At 53.6% G+C, this 18497-nt stretch overlaps 1 protein-coding gene across 1 annotated transcript; it reads left to right on the forward strand.

The window, feature by feature from the left end:
- The first annotated feature begins 3632 nt into the window (after positions 1-3632).
- NXPH3 (neurexophilin 3) lies at positions 3633-5666 on the forward strand. The gene is made up of 2 exons (XM_067312059.1): positions 3633-3689; positions 4935-5666. Exons 1-2 carry the CDS (start codon positions 3633-3635, stop codon positions 5664-5666), a joined length of 789 nt encoding a protein of 262 aa, XP_067168160.1.
- The last annotated feature ends 12831 nt before the right edge of the window (positions 5667-18497 follow it).

Genomic DNA, 18497 nt, shown 5'->3' on the forward strand with positions numbered 1-18497 from the left:
CGGAGCAGCCGCTCGCTTTCCCGTCCTGCCTCCAGCTTTTAGCCAAATCCAACGTCCAAGTCAAACCAGCCGCTGCCCTGCAGCCCGGCTGCTCCTCCCGTGCAAGGAGCCCGCGGCAAGGCGGCCGGGGCCGTGCCTCCCTTTCCCCCCTTCTCCCCCAAATCCGCCCCTGCTCTCCGCAAGCTCAGGACTACGCCAGGAAAAAAAAAAAGCCGGATCGCCTGAAAGCAAAGGTTTCCCAAAGCCCTAGAAACGCGTGGGCGGTGTTTGACTTTGGAAGTGGGCGCTGGCTGGAAGAGAGCGTTTGCAGCACTGGGCGCCGCACAAGCAAGCGGAGCGGAGAAGAGCGCCATGATCCTGGGAAAAAAGCCGGAGAGCAGGAAGGAAAACAGAAGCCCCGAGTAAAGCAAGCGCTGTGATTAAGCTTAAAGTATCTATAATGCACATTGCCAAGATGGAGCCCACGTGCTCCATCCTCCGGCTGCCTCCCGCCTCCGGCCCCGGAACCCCTCCGGCCCTGCCCTCGCGCAGGCCGGCCAGGGAAGGAGGCACCGCGGCCACCAGCACTTTCTGCTCTGGCAAAACGCAGCAGAATAAACTTGCGAAACATCCGCTTCGGCACCCGCCAGATGGAGCTGCGGATTTGGAGCAGCCCGGCCGAGCCAAGCCGCAGCCACTGCACCGAGTCCTCCCGTCCTCAGCAGCCGCCGGGGAGGCCTCGGCGCCGCAGGCCGGGGGGGATCCACGCCGCCCGCCGGGACCCTTCCGTCCCGCCGCCCTCGGCCCCGCAAAGGGCAAAAGCGACAGGCAGAGGAGGCTGAGAGATGCTTAAAAGCAGCAAACCATGTTTTTGCTGGGGGAGGGCGGCGGGGAAGCAGCAGCCTCGTACTCACGGCACGCAGGCTAGGGAAGGAGCTCCGGAGGGAGCCGTAGCAGCGCGAGCCAAGCGAGAGCAGCTCCTAAATCATTCCTTCTTTATGCCGCTCCCATCCCCGGCTCCCGCCAAACCCCAGAAAAACCCAGAAAGGAGCATTAAATCATTTTTATGCCCTGCTCTTCCTCCTCGTCCTGAGCCGGGCTGACCGCGGCTTGGCCCCAGACCTGAATCGAAGCCGCGTGGCCTTTTCCCTCCCGCAGGGTTTTACAGCCTGACGGCGAGGTCGGGCACCAGCAGCAAGGCTGTGCACAAGCCATGGGGCCACGAGTGACGGCCACCGGCGTTTGGGAGTTTTATGAAGATCTTTTATCGAGATCAAGGTCGTTAAGAGATGTGCAGGCTATTAAAGGTATGGAGCATGCCGCCACGGCCCGGCCAGCGTTAGTGCCGCCGTATATCCACTGCTGCCACCGCCTCCTCCTGGCTTTAGCAGGCCCCAGGGTCCCTCCGCCACCGCGCTTGGATGAATATCCTGGAGTTTAATAGCCCCGGCTATTGGGGAGCTTTTTTGGGGGCTTCGCCCCTCGCTCGGCCCCTCTGCTGCCGGGGTCTCCCGCAGCTCCTCTCCCTCCGTCAGCTTTCAGCAGGCAGCCGGGTTTCCTGCGCCCCAAAACGCCGCCGCCCCGCGGGAGCACGCGCCGTCGCCACTGCGGCGCTGCAAGATGCAGCAAGTCGCCCCTGTGATCGATGGCAGCTAAAAAAGCGACCTGACCCCCAGAGACCCCCCCCTTGCCATCCGTTTGAGGTTGTAACCCCAATTTCATTCAAATTTCAAAAAAAAAAATCCACCCAGGAGGCGATGCGCAGGCAGCTGGGTGGCCCCGCTCCACGGATGGGAGCGTGAGAGCATCCTGCAGTGCAAAACATGCCCTTTTCCCTGCCATTTAGTAATATTTAGCTAGCCAGCAAGGTCCGTCTTACCCGAGTGGCTCAGAAAAAGAGGAAATATGAGAAGGACGCAGGGAGGAAGTTAACGCGATGTAAAGAAGGGGAATCACAGCTTGGGACTCGAGGAAATAGCGGGTTCGATTCTAGCTCCGTCTCTGGCAAGTTACTGCCCTTCTCCTGCTGCGAGATGGGAAATGGCCAACTGCTCCCTTCGGTGCAACAGCCCCAGCGAGCAAGTGGCTCCCTTTCCGCACAGCGAAGGCACGCCACGATTCCTGTTTGCTTCCTAAGTGCAAGGGAGCCTGGCATCCCCCTATTTCCAGAATAACATAAAAGTCAAACAGCCGCGTTTTCACATTCATTTTCTGCGGCCCAGAAGGAAGGGGGGACGTTATGGCCAGACATATGTATGTGTCCGCGTAGGTGTGAAGCAGCCACTGAAGTTAAAATAAAGCTCCTGCGTGGCTGGAGGGCAGCGGCAGGGCAGGAGCGATGCCAGCAGCAGCCCCGGGGTTCGTGGGCGCCATTCAGCGGCAGGCAGCGGGGATGTCCCACGGCAGCAGCGCCCTGTGGAGCAGGACTCTGCCTGCCGCCACAACTCCAGGCTGGCCCTGGGGTGCCCGTAGCAGCACCCAGCCTGCTCCCAGCCCATCGCGCGCCGCCTTCCCCCATTTGGGAAAGAAAAAAAATCTCTTCTAACTGCAACTTTGAAGCCTGCGTGTCCCTCCCCAGCCCTGCTCAACAAAATGGTGAGGCCACTGGGCTGGGCAAGGGCTGAGCAGCCCCCAAATCACCTCTGCTCCTTGCAAGGGGATGGCGGGACTGCCCGAGCGATGGGAAATGCCCACATCCATCGCGGGCACGTGTGCAAGGCCTCCTGCCAGCCCCAGCTTTCAGCAGATTATTAGCCCCCCACCAAAGCAAAAGACCCTGAAAATATTATGGTTCTCCCTCTTTTTCATGCCTTTAAAGGTGAGGAGGGGAAAAGGGCTGCATGGCACCGCGACAGGGGGAGAAAGCACTGCAGCAGCAGCCAATGCTAGAGAAACGAGAATGAAACCTGGCTTAACCCCGCCAAAAAAATTCCCCCAAATCCCAAAGATGCTCCCCTCGCCTCGGCCGGCGCCTGCCCCACGGTGCGGCCACGCTGCCCCGCGCTCGCCCAGGGTCCCGCAGCCGCCCCTGGGTGACTGCTAGGAAAAGCAGCGGTTTGCCTTCGCCCAGCTGGCGGGAAGGGGACGGGGAAGCGCCCCAAGGCTGCGGCCGCCCTTCGCGCCCGTCGTAAGAAAAAGCAGTTGAAAAGGGCCGAGTTTCCCCTAGCCGTTGCCAGCACCCTTCCTCGCCGGCCCTTCCGCACCCAGCTCCAGGGTGCTGCCGGGCGGGTGCGGAGCGAGGCCCCCCCGTCGGCTGCCGCCGAGCCCCCCGGGGCGCCGCAGGCAGCAAAGGGTTACGCGCGGAGGTGCCGCTCGGCGCCCCGCACCTGGCAGGGGAGGGAAGCGCCGAGGGGATGGAGCCGAGCTCGAGCGAGGCTCCGGCGAGGCGCCGGGCGGCAGATGGAAGGACCCGGCGGCGGCGGCGGCAGCAGGTGAAGCCGCGGGAGGGGCCGGCGCCCGCTGCACGGTCCAGCTGCGCAGCTGGATGGGAGCCGCCGGGGCCCGGGGGGGGCCCTAGGAGCCCGCTGCTAAAGAGGGACGCCCCCCTCGCCCTGCCTTACGTCCCTCGCCCAGGAGAGACGGGGGGGGGTGAAAAAAAAAAGACCCTCTCTGAATTTGAGATACGGAGACGGCGGACGGGCAGCGGCTGCAAAATGCATCTCGCGCGGAGCTGCATCGTCTTCCTCATCCAGGGCAGCATCTACCGGCTGGTGAGCGGCGGGAGGCAGGGGACGGGGTCGCTGCCCCGCTGGGGCCGGGGGGGCGGGTTTGGGGTGGCAAAGGGCCGGGGGGGCTTTGCAGCCAGCAACGCTTTGCAAATCAATTAACCCCCCCCCAACTCCACATTCCCCCCCCCCTTAAAAAAAATCAAGCGTCCTCAAACTTCTGCTATTTCGCAGCAGGTAGCGGGTGGGCAGCAGCAGGGGGGGCTTGCAGGGGGGGACACGGGGGGGAGGATCAAATTCCCTAAAACCCTTTAGGCTGCCCCGGCACGGCGGAGGGGGGCAGCTGCCGGCTCCCCGGGGCGGCCGGGCTGGGAGCCCTCGGGCCGCCCACGCCACGGCGGCGCGGCAGCCCGGCCCCGGCTCCCGCCGCGTCTCCTTCTCTGCCAGGTGAGCGCTTAAACCCCGGGGAGCGGAGCGGCATTGGCTTGGCAGCCGACCGCGGCTAATTGCCCGCGAAGCCTCGGTGCCTCTGCCCTGCCCGGAGCGAGGGCGCCGCAGCGTCCGCCTCCCGCCTGGCACCTCCGCGGCCCGGGCGCCGGCGGGGCTCGGTGCCTGCTCGTCCTTTCGGGTTCCCGGGGCTGAGCCCCGGCGCCGGAGCGAGCGGGAGGAGAGAGTTTGCAAGCGGGCTCGGGGCGGCCCGTGCACGGTGGGGAGCATCACCCCGGGCCGGGGACTCACCCACGGGTGACGGTGCTCGCTGCTTTTCTCCGTTGCTCTGCCCGGCTGCTCCCCGCTCGCCACCGAACCACAGCCACAGTTTGGAGGTGAGAAGCGGGGTCCATGGGACGTGCTGTTGGCAGCGAGACCAGCACCCCGGCCGCAGCACGGAGGTGAGCGGCCTCCCCCTCGGCACCCGCTCCCCGGCCCCTGCAGACACCCCCTGGGGCACCAGGGCTCTGCCCTGAGCCGGCCACCTCGGAGAGGTGCAACCACCCGGCTGCACCGCCGGCAAACAAACGCTCTGCCCATCCTGGCTCTTTCTGCCCGTTCCTTAAGCAAGAACGGAAGGAGAAGGAGAGCAGGGAAAATTTGCTACTGGAAGGGAAGTGTGGACTGTAGAGAGAGAAGCAGAGGGGAAAGGAGAGAGAAAAGGGAAATAAGGAAAGCAAGGATAGGGAGAGGATGGGTAGGTCACATCCAGAGAAATGGGGTGGCTATGACGAACACGGCTGGGCAAGGGGGGCAGGCACCCATCACCCATCTCTCATTCTCCACCGTTGCTCTGTCCAGGTGATCTGTGGCCAGGAAGAACGAGGGGAAGATGCAGAGCAACGTGAACCCAAGACCCAAGAGAGACCTCGAGTGCAGAAGAGAAGAGGGCACCTCTCTCCAAAGTCCCTGTTAACTCCAACCTTACTCCAGAACGTGACCCTCCTGGAGCTGGTCAGCAGCTCACGGGAGCTATGGGATATCCTAGACAACCTGTCTGAGCAGGACCACACTCCACACCCCAGAGGACGGAGGGACCTGGGTCCAGCCACAGGCAAACTTAAAAAAATTTTTGGCTGGGGAGATTTCTACTCTAACATCAAGACAGTAAAGCTGAACCTCTTGATCACAGGAAAGGTGGTTGATCACGGCAATGGCACAGTCAACGTCTTCTTCCGGCACAACTCTACTGGGCAAGGAAACATCTCCGTCAGCCTCGTCCCCCCCACCAAGGCAGTAGAGTTTGACCTGGAGCAACAGATCTTTATCGAGGCCAAAGAATCCAAGATCTTCAACTGCCGAGTGGAATACGAGAAAGTGGATCGCGCCAAGAAAACCACACTCTGCACGTACGACCCATCTAAAACCTGCTACCACGAGCACACCCAAAGTCACGTCTCTTGGGTTTGCTCGAAGCCCTTCAAAGTCATCTGCATCTACATCACCTTCTACAGCATAGACTACAGGCTCGTGCAGAAGGTGTGCCCTGACTACAACTATCACAGCGACGTGCCCTACTACCCCTCTGGATGACGCGCTCTGCCCACCTCCGGGTGCCCCGGTGACGAGCGGGTGCTGGGGGGGTGGGGGGAGGGACGGGGACTGTTTCGTGAGCGGGGCGGGAGTGCAGAGGTCTCTAGAAACCAGAGTTCTTGCAGCAAGGGAGGAAGAGGAGGATTTTCCATTTTCCCCAAAAGCTCCAATACCAAGAGAAGGAATTTCAGGGTACCAGTATTTCTAAACCTGGCCTGGATCTGTGGTCTTTAGAGACTGGTATGTGAAGACGGGGCCTGAATCTAGGATACAGAATATAGGACATAAAACCACAATCAGGATTTGTGTTTCTCAGTGCAATAATACATTTGCCTGGATCTAGCTAGGCCACATGGTCATCAAAGGTCAGATCCGAGGCAAAGAGGTCTACAGAAGTACGCTTGAAAAGCCTGGATCTAGAAGGCAACCTCAGGGGGGGACAAAGGCACCTGATTCCCTCAGCGGGCATAAGACGTCCACGGGCATCGGTCACATCCTCTTCTCCGTGCTCAAGTTCAGCAGCGCGAGCTGGAGCCGCGTCCTCCCGTGGGTGGACACTGGGGTGCAAAGGGCTGCCGCGATGGGGACGCTGGGAGGGCTCCGGGCCGTGGAGAAGAGAGGGACCATCGTGGGCGCGAACCTGCCACGGCTCCAACTGGACGCACGGCTCCGCTCCGTGGGGGGGTTTGGGGACTATGATTCTGCAGAGAAAGAAATCCTGGTTGAATCTGTCAAAACCACTGACACAATATATGATTCATGTGCTTCCCCTGACAGTATATGATTCATGCCTTTCCCCTTCATCTCATCCGTGCTTCTGATCCCTGCCGGCTCCCTCTTCCCAGCCCCTCCGCCCCGCCGGTGCCCCCCAGCCGCCTCTCGCCCCCGGCACACTTATCTCTAAACGCTGTCGTTTCTGTATTTCCTTGGTGCAAAGGTGCGCGCCTGCCTGCGCGCGTACGTGTGTGTAAAGTCGAGCTCTGACTGTAGCATTTAACTGACTTAAAAAAAAAAGAAAAAAAAGAAAGAAAAGAAACGCTGTCCTTGAGAGAGAAAATAAAGTTTTCACGGTGGCACGCAGGCAGGTCGAGTGTTTTTACTAAGAGCAACCTCAGTCTCTCCTCCGGCGGCAGAGACGAACGCGCGCAGGGACGAGCGAGGCGCGGGCGGCATCGCCGCTTCTCCCGGTGCCCGAATTCGGACCTGCTCAGATCCTTCTGCTGAGCTCACCCTTTCCAGCTTTGGATCCGGTTCTTGTAGCCTGACGGGACTCCAGCTCTGACCTTTACCGCTTTCCTCCCGGCCGCGGCACTGGACTGCTCTGGCTTGCGCACGGGCCAAGTCTGCACCACTAATTGGTATTCCCAACCGCTGGTCTCCGCACCTTTCCTATACATTAAAGCCTCCGACTCCCGCTTTGGCGCATGCACTCCTCCAGAGAACACAATAAAAGCAGCCTTCCCGTCCAGCCCTTCCTTTTGCCAAAAATTCCCCAGATCCAGCGCGCCAGGCCACGTCCAAAAATCCCCTCATGCCAACAAAGCCCTAGCAAATTTAGCTCCGGCTGCTGAAGCGGGTTTTACGCTTCGGTTTTCACGAGTCTGGTTCCTTCCATCCCTACAGGTTGGAAGCAAGTTTGCTGGGCACCGGTGCACGGCCGTGGAGTCTCACTGCGTGCGCTCGTGCACCTGCGCCGAGGCCGGCTCCAAAATACATCCAGCAAAGAAAACCTTTCAGCATAATAATCAGTGAGAAGACTCTTACTCGGGGAACAAAAGTTTAAGATGCTTTGAGAGCAGTTTCAGAAAATAACAGTAATAACACTTGGTATTTTGGAGGGAGAAAAGAAGAGGAGGAAGAGCCATCTCACAAAGGTGTGTTCCCTAAGGTTTCCTGCTTCCTTGAAGAGCAGCAGCACAAAAAAGACACGTTAAACCCTTTTTCTGCCAGCCCAGGCAAAACAAACAGACCGACCGCACACAAAAGTTGCTCATTTGGAGAAATTTCAGACAATTGCCATTTGAAGAAGTGGAGCAGACAGCAGGAGCAGAAAAACAGGCTACAAAGGATGCACTATTGTCAAAAGTGCGGCGGCAGCCGGCAGTTACTAGGAGACCAGGACGGGCCATTATTCCAGCTTGGGAAAAGAGGATTCCTGCTAGCTAAGTCACTCAGAAGAGGAGCGTTTCATTAAGCTGGAGGGCAAAACCAGCAGGGAACCCCCCCCACCCCCCAAAACACGTCCCCCACCCCCCTGGCTCACCCGCCGCTGCGAGCAGACGCGGTGGAGAGCCTCTGTGCCAACGCGCTTGGCCAAATTGACCTTGCGCTCGCGGAGACGTTGGAGGCTAAATCAAGGCTTAGGCGACCGCGTTCCGTTATCGCCGGTAATCGTTTGCCCTGTGGCTTATTAAGCGAGCTGTGCCGTGCTGCGGAGGCTGGCCCTGGAAACGTTTCCGCGTCTCGAGTGGAGGAGTTAAATCCTTGCGACTGTGTCTGCTGTTAAAACGCAAAAGGAGCCAAAGTTTAATTTCTTTCCCCATTAGCATATGAGCATAAAATATGTTTGGGGGGGGGGCTAAATTTTGTCCAAATGGCGTTTCATGAGTTGCAAACTTCATTACGAAGGAAGCTGCACGTAGCGACCGGGGAAAGCAGCCTTCCGAAATCCTCCAGGACACCGGAGTTGAGCAAAGCGTCATAGAGATCCACAGGTGTTTTTGCAATCAGAGCCCATCTCCGTTTGCGCAACGCAGCTCCCTCTCGTCTTTGATAACGCAGCGGATGGCTGATAGCTTCGTCTCCAAAGACGGAAAAGCCCTGACGGAAGTACTTACGCCGTTGGCTAGACCTACCCGGCGCACGTTCCCCATCTCCAGCAACGAGCTCTCCACAGTTTGCTGATACTTTTCCCTCTTCCCCACAAAATCCTCCTAATTTAAATTCCGTGAGGCTCAGAACCGAGCGAACCTGCGCGTCTGAGCATTTAGCAACCGGCTTCCCAGAACCGGCCGTGGCTCCGGCCACCCAAGAGCACCGCCAGGCCGTCCGCGCTCGCCGGCTCCCGCGGCAGACGCTTTGGGAGAACTTGGATGCCAGTGGATTTACTGCAGGAATAGGAACCCGTCGTGCCCCGTCCGAGCGCCCCGTCCTGGTGCGCCTTTGCCTATTTTGTGCTAAGCCTTGAAAAATAATGAGGAGTCAACCTCATACAAACCCCAGTCCATCCCTTTTCAGGCTGTTGGGACCTATTCTTCTCCCTTCGTTATCTTCCAGTCAATCAGACTGTGTCTTTCTACCTTTTTTTGCTCACCGTGTGCAAAAACCAGCAGCGGCCCCACATCCAAATCCGATGCTCGTTGCCAAGCATCACCTCCAAAGCGCGCTGATGCCTTACTCCAAGGTTTCAGAAAGGACAGATCTCACAGCTAGGTACGATTTAACGCAAGAATGGCAGAATCTGATCTTTCTCACCGTTACGACAGCCTCAAGGCATCAATTTTGTCAAGTCAGGGTCAATGAGGTTTGCCAATAATAAACGTTTTTAACACATTCCGACCAGGTGCCAAGATCCTGAACAAGAAGGAAGGTTGTTTGTACAAAGCTTCCTTACAAATTAGTAAGGAACAAAAGGTTATTTTCATAAGAATTCTACTGAATGTGATAACTTCTTTAAAAAGCATGAAAATTGAAGAGTTGCCAACCCTTGAGATTTTCATCAGAGTTTGGCAAAGCACGGAGGTGTTCTCACAGCAGTGGCTATCAGAGAGATTTGGCTACGTGAGAACTTCAGCTTCCAGGAAAAAAAAAAGAAGAAAAAAGAAAAAGAAAAAGATTGGCTTGATCATGAAAAAGTGAGAAAATGGTATTCCTAGAGGCTTAGATGTCAAAACACAAATATAAACCTCAAACTGTGTGAGATTTCAGGATTCCTAAATCAAGCTCACTTTAAAGCCTGTCTCAAGTTTTCTTTGACACGTTTTTAAGGGTGGCAATAACGACGCTCCTGCGGCAGGGTAAGCGGTGCAACTTTTTGCTTGGAGGGATTGCTAAGTACTTTCACAACACAAATAAAGACATTTTACAGTTTCACGCTTAAACTATCAAACGGCTAATAGAGTCTTCGCAGCTCTCCGGCTCGTATGGACCAGGGCTGCCTATGTCCAGCGCTGCATCATTACGGAGATTATTAGGCTTTAATGAGGTCTAGTGAATCAGCCATGCCTTTATGATTGCAATTGCCCATTTTAATAGCCACGGGTATCTCCTTGAAGCATTAATACTGGGTGTTCTGGTACTCTGTCCTACGCACGCTCTGTGCATAAAAGCAAATTGGGATACGCTTTTGTTGTTGTTATTAACGCCAGGTCAACACCACGCTGAGCACGGGCGTGACGAGAGAATTGGTCCGGGAAAGCCTGCAAGCTGAGCAGGCGAGAGGTAGAAGAGGGGAGAAGAAGTCGCCGGCTGGAGATCACCCGACAGGTCGAGTGGCAGCGGCTGGCCGGGAGCCGGGTCTCCGGGACCCGCCGCCCTCCCCGCTCCTCGGGGCACCCAAGCGCCTTGCGAGTCCCCTTGAAGCGTCTTCACCGGGGCTCTCTGGCACCTTCCCTTCTCGAACCTCGAGCGCCGCTAAGGCAGGGGTTTCTGCTTTCCCACCGGCCGCGTAACTGCGGTGCCCACGCGAGCTGGGCTGGGCACCGACGGCTCGTCCTTGACACGGTGCGGCTGAGAAGCTCAATGTTGAGAATCTTAATTCCGAGGCATAAATCCTGATCGTGCTATTGGTTTCCCTGATAAACTTAACCAAGTTATTGCAGGCTTTTGTCTCCTCTGCCTTATCTCTCCATATAAAGATAACATTCATTTGCCTTCTGGGGATGTAGCAAGCCAGCACGATCGCCAAGCGCTTTGGAAACCCTCCACCGAAGCAGGGGGGCAAGCAGAAGCGATTATTCACGAAATCCCCAATGTTATGACTTGTTATTACACGCAGTAGACTGAAAAACGCAAGTGGGCTGAATGCATCATGTATTTGATCTAAGAATTATTACAGTTTTGCCAATTAGACTTAGACCCAGAACCCAAATACAACTGCTTCCCTCCTCCTCCTCCTGCTGCTCCCCCGCCGGAGCTCAGCACCAGCTGCCGCTTCCCGAACGCGAGCGTTTCCCCATCTTCCTGCGCTTGCAGCAAACTCCACAAGCAGCAGGTCTCCGACTGTTTTCCCTCCGATTAATGGCAGAGTGCACTGCTCCCCGAGAAAGATGCTGCAACGCGTCACGGCACGCGAGGAAAGCAAGCATTCCCCCAGCAGCGATTTTTCCTGGGCAAGAGGGAGCCGGATGGAGCCCCGGGGGGGGGAAGCGCCCCTCGGTGCTGCCCCCAAACCCCCGGCTGCCCTCGCTCACCTGGGAGCGTCGCGCATCAGCCGCTGCTTGGGCAGCGGGGTGGGATCCGAGGGCCGAGGAAGGAGGCTGCTCGGCTGCTCGCGCGCCGGCGGCACGCCGGCATCCGGCCAAGCGCCGGAGGAACAGGGCAGTCTCCTCCCGGGGGGAAACTCGGCTTGTACATGCTGTTCTGCAAAATAAGGCCTGAGCCTCCTGGTGGGAAGGAAGGATTTACTTTTGCCTGAGAGGTTTCCAGACCCACCGGAGCACCCATCTGCTACCCCAGCGCCTTGTTCCCTGAAGGCTCGCGCCCAAAGAGGAGGAGGGAGGTGCTGAAAGGAGGAAGTAACCCCTTCTCCCCGGGCTCTTTCGGGTCACTCTTTGCACCAGTTTGACCAGTTTGCTGGGCGTGAGCGCACCTCTTACCAGCGGGATTGGAGCGAGGGTTTCCTCTCACATTCTGGTAAGATTGCAAACAAGGGAAGAGCTGAGAAGAACGTAGTGTTATTTTTCAAATACAAATGGTACTTAAATGGGGATGTTTCTATGTGCTAGGGATAGCTTAGACTTCCTTGGTTCCTACCGAATCATCAAAGTATGCCGGGCGCAAGGGTCACCACCGGCGCAGCTCTTGGCGCTGTGCACGCCCAGCAGGCAGCATCGCACAAGCGTTCGCTATCCAAACAGCCCTTCCCTGCGCCCACCGGCAAAAAGGCACCGAGCTAGACACCGTCCGTTGTTTCGCCGTCCCCCAGCGCGTACAGGAACACTGGCTGCGAGCACAGTCGGCGGCATTAATCAGCACCGACGCCGTCAGGCTTTGCTGGTTGGGCTGGAGGAAGAACGTGGGCAAGTTGCAACCGAGCAGATCGTGGAAGAGAACAACGTCTGGCTGACGCACACGGGCGCGAGCGCAACCGCCCGGGCAAAGCGCTGGCGGAAGGAGGGGACCGCAGGGGAACATCGAGCCTCCGAGGCCGCTCGGTTGCTGTTTGCAGCGGAGTTGCCCCAATCGCCTCTGCCTGACGGCCGCCCGCCTTGCCGAGGTCCTCGGCGTCCTGGCTCGGCTGCAGGACGAAGGGCGCGTTGCTTCCGGCGCTCGAGGTGCTCGGTGAGTCCCTGGCACGGTGCTGCCGGCGGGCACCAGGTTACCGTCCTCCACTCGAAGCGGTTCCTCTTAAAACGAAAAACACCCCCAAACCCACATACCCCCCCCCAAAAAAACCCAGCCCCAAACCCTAACTAAACAAACTCGGAGCCAAGCCCTGCTTCTCCCGACAACCCGTGCACGGAGCCTCCCCGCTCCGCTTGCAGCCCAGCGAGCAGCTGGTCGCTCGCTGCCGCCTGAGCCACGCTGTCAGCGTCTGAATTAGATTGCAAAGTCCCCCGGGACACGGGGCCACAGCGTCTTGCGTGTTTGTACAGAGTGTCAAGCACGCTGTCAGTGCTCAATAGATCGTTACAACAGCCTCCGAAGAGGCGCTTCAGCGGGGGAAGCATTGAAATCAAGGTGGAGGGGGGGGAAGTTAACGGGGGAAAGGAAAAAACACAAGAAAGGAAAAGACAATTCAGACCAAAAAAAAAAGAAAAAGAAAAAAAAAGGCTGTCAAGAGGCAGCAAGAGGACGACAGCGATGGAAAACTCGTCCAGCTCTTTCAAATCCCATCAGGCCCTAACTCCTCTGCAGAGAATTCCCAACTCAAACGGTTTCAAACCACACACCTGCTTGCACTAAAAAATATGCTAAATAATTCAGCTTCCCTCATGCGCCCCTGCGCCGCGGCAGCCTCCTCGCTCCTGTGGCATGTGGATGTTTGTGCTGCATTTTAGGCGGAAGATTACAAAAAGACCAGGAGCCTCCGGGGGACGGCGGGAGGGAAGGGGGGGCGCCCGGGCCCGGCCGCGGGGTCGGGGACAGCAGCTCGCTCTGCCGGCGCTGCCGCTCACTGCCAAGCTCCGCGGAGGCCGTGTCAGCGTGGCGGCTGCAACACGCAGGGAAGAGAGCGGCGCCATGCACGGGATGAAGGCAGGGAGAAGGGAGGGCTGGTGCGTTTTCCACCTGCCAGGCTTTTCTGATCTGTGGCAGATGTCTCTCCGCTTTCAACTGCCTCAAGAAGCGTCCGCTTTCATCTGTCCTCCTCATTGGGAAATTTTCCCAGAAGGGGGAAAAAAAAATTATCTTCCTCGGTCTACTCAAAGCATCTCGGCGTCAAGGACACATGCCCGGATCTCCTGCACATCGCTTTGTGACTTTATCCAAGAACGGTGGCTCTCCCGCTCCCCCCGCTTTTGTCAATCATTTTGAAAGACCGGTGGCTCCAAGGGGTCCCTCCGTTCCCCTCCCGGCTCCGCCAACGCCAAGGCTTGGTCGCCAATGACGTACGCGCCTCCTGAAAGCTGCACATGCATTCGAGAGGGACGCGCACTACCTCCCACGCCACTTCGCACAGGCTCTTAAATTTTATGTCTTGCTCAGAAAACTACAATCCCAAGGAAAAAAAAAAAAAAGGGAACAGAAGGCATCTAAAAGAGGATTCCTCAATGGACTCTACACACATGTGGGACTCGCGGTTAAATAAAGAAGTGAAGATAGCACATGATAAAGCAGCCCAGGAGCCTACTGTGGCTGCATATCAGTTTGAGCATTCACTGGTGGTTTGTAAGCTTTTCGAAATTGCGGCCTTAAGACACTAATTTTAACTACGATGTTCTCACTTCTTGCCTCCAATATTAGACACCATCCCACTGAGACAGCGGTCAGATGCTGAGATACCCAATATAGAGTCTTTTAATTTCTGTTGCTGTCTACCTCCGAGTGCTTAAAAACGTCTGCACCCCACTCAAATTAGCATTTTTTCCAGCTATCAGAGAAAAAGCTATTCTTGCACGTACTATTATCCCACGGCCAAGTGTTGCTTACCTTGCAGATTTTATTTTGATCTCCTCAGCCCACTGGATGCTCTGGCACTTGGTCATGGGAAGAAAAACATTTACTTAAACCATTGGTGGCCAGCTTTGTGTTTGCAGCCTCTGTTAAAGCAAACACGGTATCTTAATGAAGGGACGTGGCTGGCTTGCTGAACTCGGACAGATGGGACTTTAATTCAATTAGTATACTTTAATTACCTGTTATAATAGGACTTTAAAAAAACTGGACACAAGCGGATGGGTTTTTGAGCAGCTATCAATATTATCACATACTTATCAACGATAAGCAGTAATCATTGTACAGCGGTTTCTTTCTACCAGGCCCCTGCCGCACCGCTAAAAAAGGCTGAATTTTATGTACGGTTCTGTAAATTTTGCCTGATCTCTCGTTACCTACTCAAACAGAAGCAAGCCCTACAGTGGGCAACATACTCTAGTAAATCAAACAGAAGAGCTGTGAAACAGGACACCTACATGTTAATCCATGTTCTCCCAACATTTCAAGCTATAGCAGTATCCTAAAGCTCAACGTATTTTTGCTTTGCAGATGGGAACCTGCTTTCCACATGTGCTGGAGAAGTTAATGCCAGTAAAGAGATTTGAAGGTGATTTAAGAAATAATTGATCTTGTCTTGGGACACAAGGATGTGCCAGATTATTTCCTCTTGTCCCTCTCAAAATTATTTTCTAAGAAAAGCCCCAAGACAAATAATAACCTGGGTCCGTTATAAGGAGCCTACCTCTACGACTGATCTGAGACGACAGGGATAAACTCATAGTTAGTAAGTGTTGATGCGAGAAATCTCCCCGAAGCTGTTATTTTGCGAAAACTACTCATTTTGAAGTCTGTTTCTATCACACAGGATTGTGTGTGTCTAGGGATGGAACTAAATTTTGGAAAAATATCCCTTTTCATCTGGTTGGAAGAGGGATATTTCATCTATAAAACACCAATAAAGCAAAAGCAGGTCTCAGAAGACAATTTTCCATTTACATTTTTATGAGCAAAAGGGTGCATCTTGGCATCCTCACGATTATTATTTCTGTTTCAGGAATGAAGCTTAGAAAACAGGTAGAAGTTGAGCTTCAAATTGTTCAAAACTCTGACCAAGAGATGTGACATTACAGCACGCTTGCAACATCCAATAAACCTCTGAAAACAAGGTACCGGCCCAATTTTTCCTTGGCAGCTCTCTCGCCATGCATCCACTGCCAAGAACAGAAAGAGCAGAGGGAGTGGCGATCCAAGCTTCCCCAAATCTCCCATTCTAGCAAATCGGGAATAAACACCGAGACCCAATCTAGGCATAGCTTTCTGCTGAGATTGCCAGTAACGGGACCGGTGGGTGTCAACGCTGGTTGTGTTTTGAGACTTGGTTATAAAAAGGGGGGGGGGTGAAGGCAGAGGTCAACTCACTTCTGGTAAAATACTGAGCAGCCAAAAGATGGTAAAGGTTTGAGGTTTTGGGCTGGTTTGTTGTTGGTTTTTTAAAACTACAGGAGAGATGAATACGTGTGATTTTCCGAGGTACCAGTCCCCCTACCCATCATTTCTGCTGTCTATTCTCTCCTTACAGTGCTGTTTTACAGAAGCGTATACCCACACATTCTTCATACACTGCAAACTTACAGCCAGAGGTTTAAAACGTAAGGGGCAAGTAGAAAAATACATTTTAAATAGCTAGTGGCTGTTCACCAACAGGAAACGTCTCCGTAGCTCAAAAAACTGGGCAGTGTCTCCCTCGCCACGCGCAGCAAGTGCTGAGCACGCGGCTGAGCAGCGCTTCCCTGGGCACCGTGATGTGCCGGCGCTGGGGGCAGGAGGGGAAACAGAAATGGAGGCACCAGTCAAAAAGATACGGTTTTTAATTCACAGCATTTCATCTCCTTGATGTTGCCTGTCAGCCGCTGCTCAACTGACGCTGCAAATATCTATCAATCATTCGCTATCATCTCAACCAGCGCAGCAGCTCCAAAGGGCAGTGCTGGTTCACCGGTACCAGGTAAATGGCATTTGTTAAGATTTAATTTTGGAGAACCATGCTGTCAAAGAGTACACAGACAACAAGACCTAAAAAACCCCAAACCAAACACTCGTCGATGCAACAAAAATACCACCTAGGCCCTACAGCCTGGCTCCACGCCGTAGTAAAGCACCCACAATAATTATAACCTCACAGAACGACGCATTCTAGACGTCCTAACAGCCCTGGAGTGCAATGGAATTATTTCTGAGGTGCTGAAGTGGAAAAATAAAAGGCTTATTTAAACACATTTGCAGTATGAAAAATTTTTCCTTGACCTTTGAGGCTTCAGCACCTAGAAATAAATCTAGCTAATTAAAGAAAAATTTGTAGTTCAGTTTTGTTCACAGGTCCCAGATAAGTAATGTCTGCTACCTAATTCAGGTTTCACCACCTGCCACATCACATTAGAAATCAGAACTAACTCCAAGGTGGTTGTTTTTATTTTGATGATTATTATTATTTTTTTAATTCAGGAGAAACTGAGTTAGGTAGTGGCATCACACTGGACAAAACGGAATCAGTAAAGGAAAGGCATTTTAATTTCACATCCTCTAGAAACAGATATTATTATGATCCATAAGAGTACTGCCTGTACATTGATGTCTAAATGTTTCACAGTTGTGATAGCTGCAAGCGATGAAGCTAGCGTATCTTAAGATGTCCCTGTCTCTCAGCAGAGTCATAGTAAAGGGCAAGTATAGCACGTAAACCGATTTCCTGTTGGCCCATATACATTTGCAGTGGATTAGAAGCAAGCAAGCATGCACAGAATTACTCTAGCTCAGCTGTGCAGAGACACCTTTTAAAGACATGCTAATTTTTGAGGTTGCTATTGGGTGAACACACCATTAGCCAACACCATGATCTCAACGATGCACACGGGGACAGAGAGGGACAATGCAACATCTCGCCCAAGTCTGCTACCTCCTTGCTCTGCGGAGTTCGGAACAGAACCCAGTCTCCCCAAATCCACTCCTCTGTTCTCAATTAAAATAGCAGAGCAGGTGAGTCTGTGCTATTCTGCAAGCTGTGCCTCCTCAATGCCTCATGAGTAACATGCTACTTCGAGCAACGAGCACTGGATCTTTCTGAATCTTAGTCCACTTGCCAAACCTTATAGTTTAAACCATTTCCAAATGCAAAAACTCACTAAACTGTTATACCTTCCTGCTCCCTGCAAAGCTCGTAGTGAAACCTTCTGTCAAGTCCTGCTACCCTCTTTGTGAACATGGACTTTAGAAACAGAAAACTTTAAGTGTTCTAGCTCTCATCTCACTGGCTACATAAAGCGTTGGCCAGTTGTCCTTGCAACAGGGTTGAAGCATCTGAGAAGTCTCCAGCAAAGGATGGAGCTTTCTGCAAGCTGTAATCTAGCCTCAGTGCTCCCACAGACTAAAAACCTTGACATCCTGTTCAGCTATTTTTGTCGAGTGTTTTGTTGTTTGGCAAAAATTCAATAATAAGCAATAAGTTTGCCAACACCACCTGCCTAGAGGGGTAAGAAAAAAAAGACAAAAGACAAAGAAAAACGTTAGTGGGAAAGAAAGGAAGTGAGGACACAAACTGCAATGCAGTATAGTTTGGACAGATCAGTTCAGCAGCAACTAGAATCAACCGTGGGCAATTCTCCTCTAATAGGAAGCAAAAAAACAGCAAAAATAATCTTGCATGTCCTACCATAAGAAGATAAAATCATTAGGTGTGAACAGGAAAACGAGAAAGGACCCACCTCAGCTACGAGACATAACAATTTTAAGAGTCAGTGTTTATACGGTTTCATGTCACCAAGCTAAGGACAGCACTGCAGACAAAGCACTCCAGCTATCACATTAGAAGTGGCAGCAAGGAGTAGGTTTGGAGACATCCATGCAAGGACATCACACTTCAGAAGGATGCCACAGCATTAAATATTGAGCACCACCATACCCATCTCTTTCCATGTCAGAACCAGACTCCTCAGTTTGATGAAGTGCTTTCTCTAGTAAATCTGACGACTAAAAATACTCAGGAAGAACCTCCATGTCTGTCAAGAGACTTCTACAAGAACTGGAATAACAGTTTGAAAATGGTTTTCATTTGTTCATTTCCATCCCATCACTCTTAGATTTACAACCTCTGCCTATTTCAAGGCTCAAAAAACTTCATTATCAGCTTGTTAGAAATATTTGAACAGTTCTTGTCCTCAACACTGCTCCCCAGTGGCAAGAGTCAACAGTTTCTTCTTCAATCTTTGCTCACTTACCATATTCCTGACAGAGGAGCTCAAAGTAACATTCTTGCACTGGGATCAGAGAAAATACTCTGGTATAATACAGGACATTGTTTCTTTTTCGGAAGGGAGGAGGAGGTGTTCCAGTTCCCATCCAATTTATCATCCACATCTATATTAATTTCTCCCTTTTCTTGGCCATTGATGCTTTTTAATTATTCAAAGAGGAGGCCTACATTTTATCTTCCTTGTCTGTGACTTTACATAACTTGATGGA

This window comes from Apteryx mantelli, chromosome 28 (genome assembly GCF_036417845.1).
Source record: "Apteryx mantelli isolate bAptMan1 chromosome 28, bAptMan1.hap1, whole genome shotgun sequence".
Lineage (NCBI taxonomy): Eukaryota > Metazoa > Chordata > Aves > Apterygiformes > Apterygidae > Apteryx > Apteryx mantelli.

Coding starts and splice junctions, on each gene's coding strand:
- NXPH3 (XM_067312059.1), top strand. CDS start 3,633: ATGCATCTCGCGCGGAGCTGCATCGTCTTCCTCATCCAGGGCAGCATC. Junction 3,690..4,934: donor AGGGCAGCATCTACCGGCTG/GTGAGCGGCGGG, acceptor TGCTCTGTCCAG/GTGATCTGTGGCCAGGAAGA.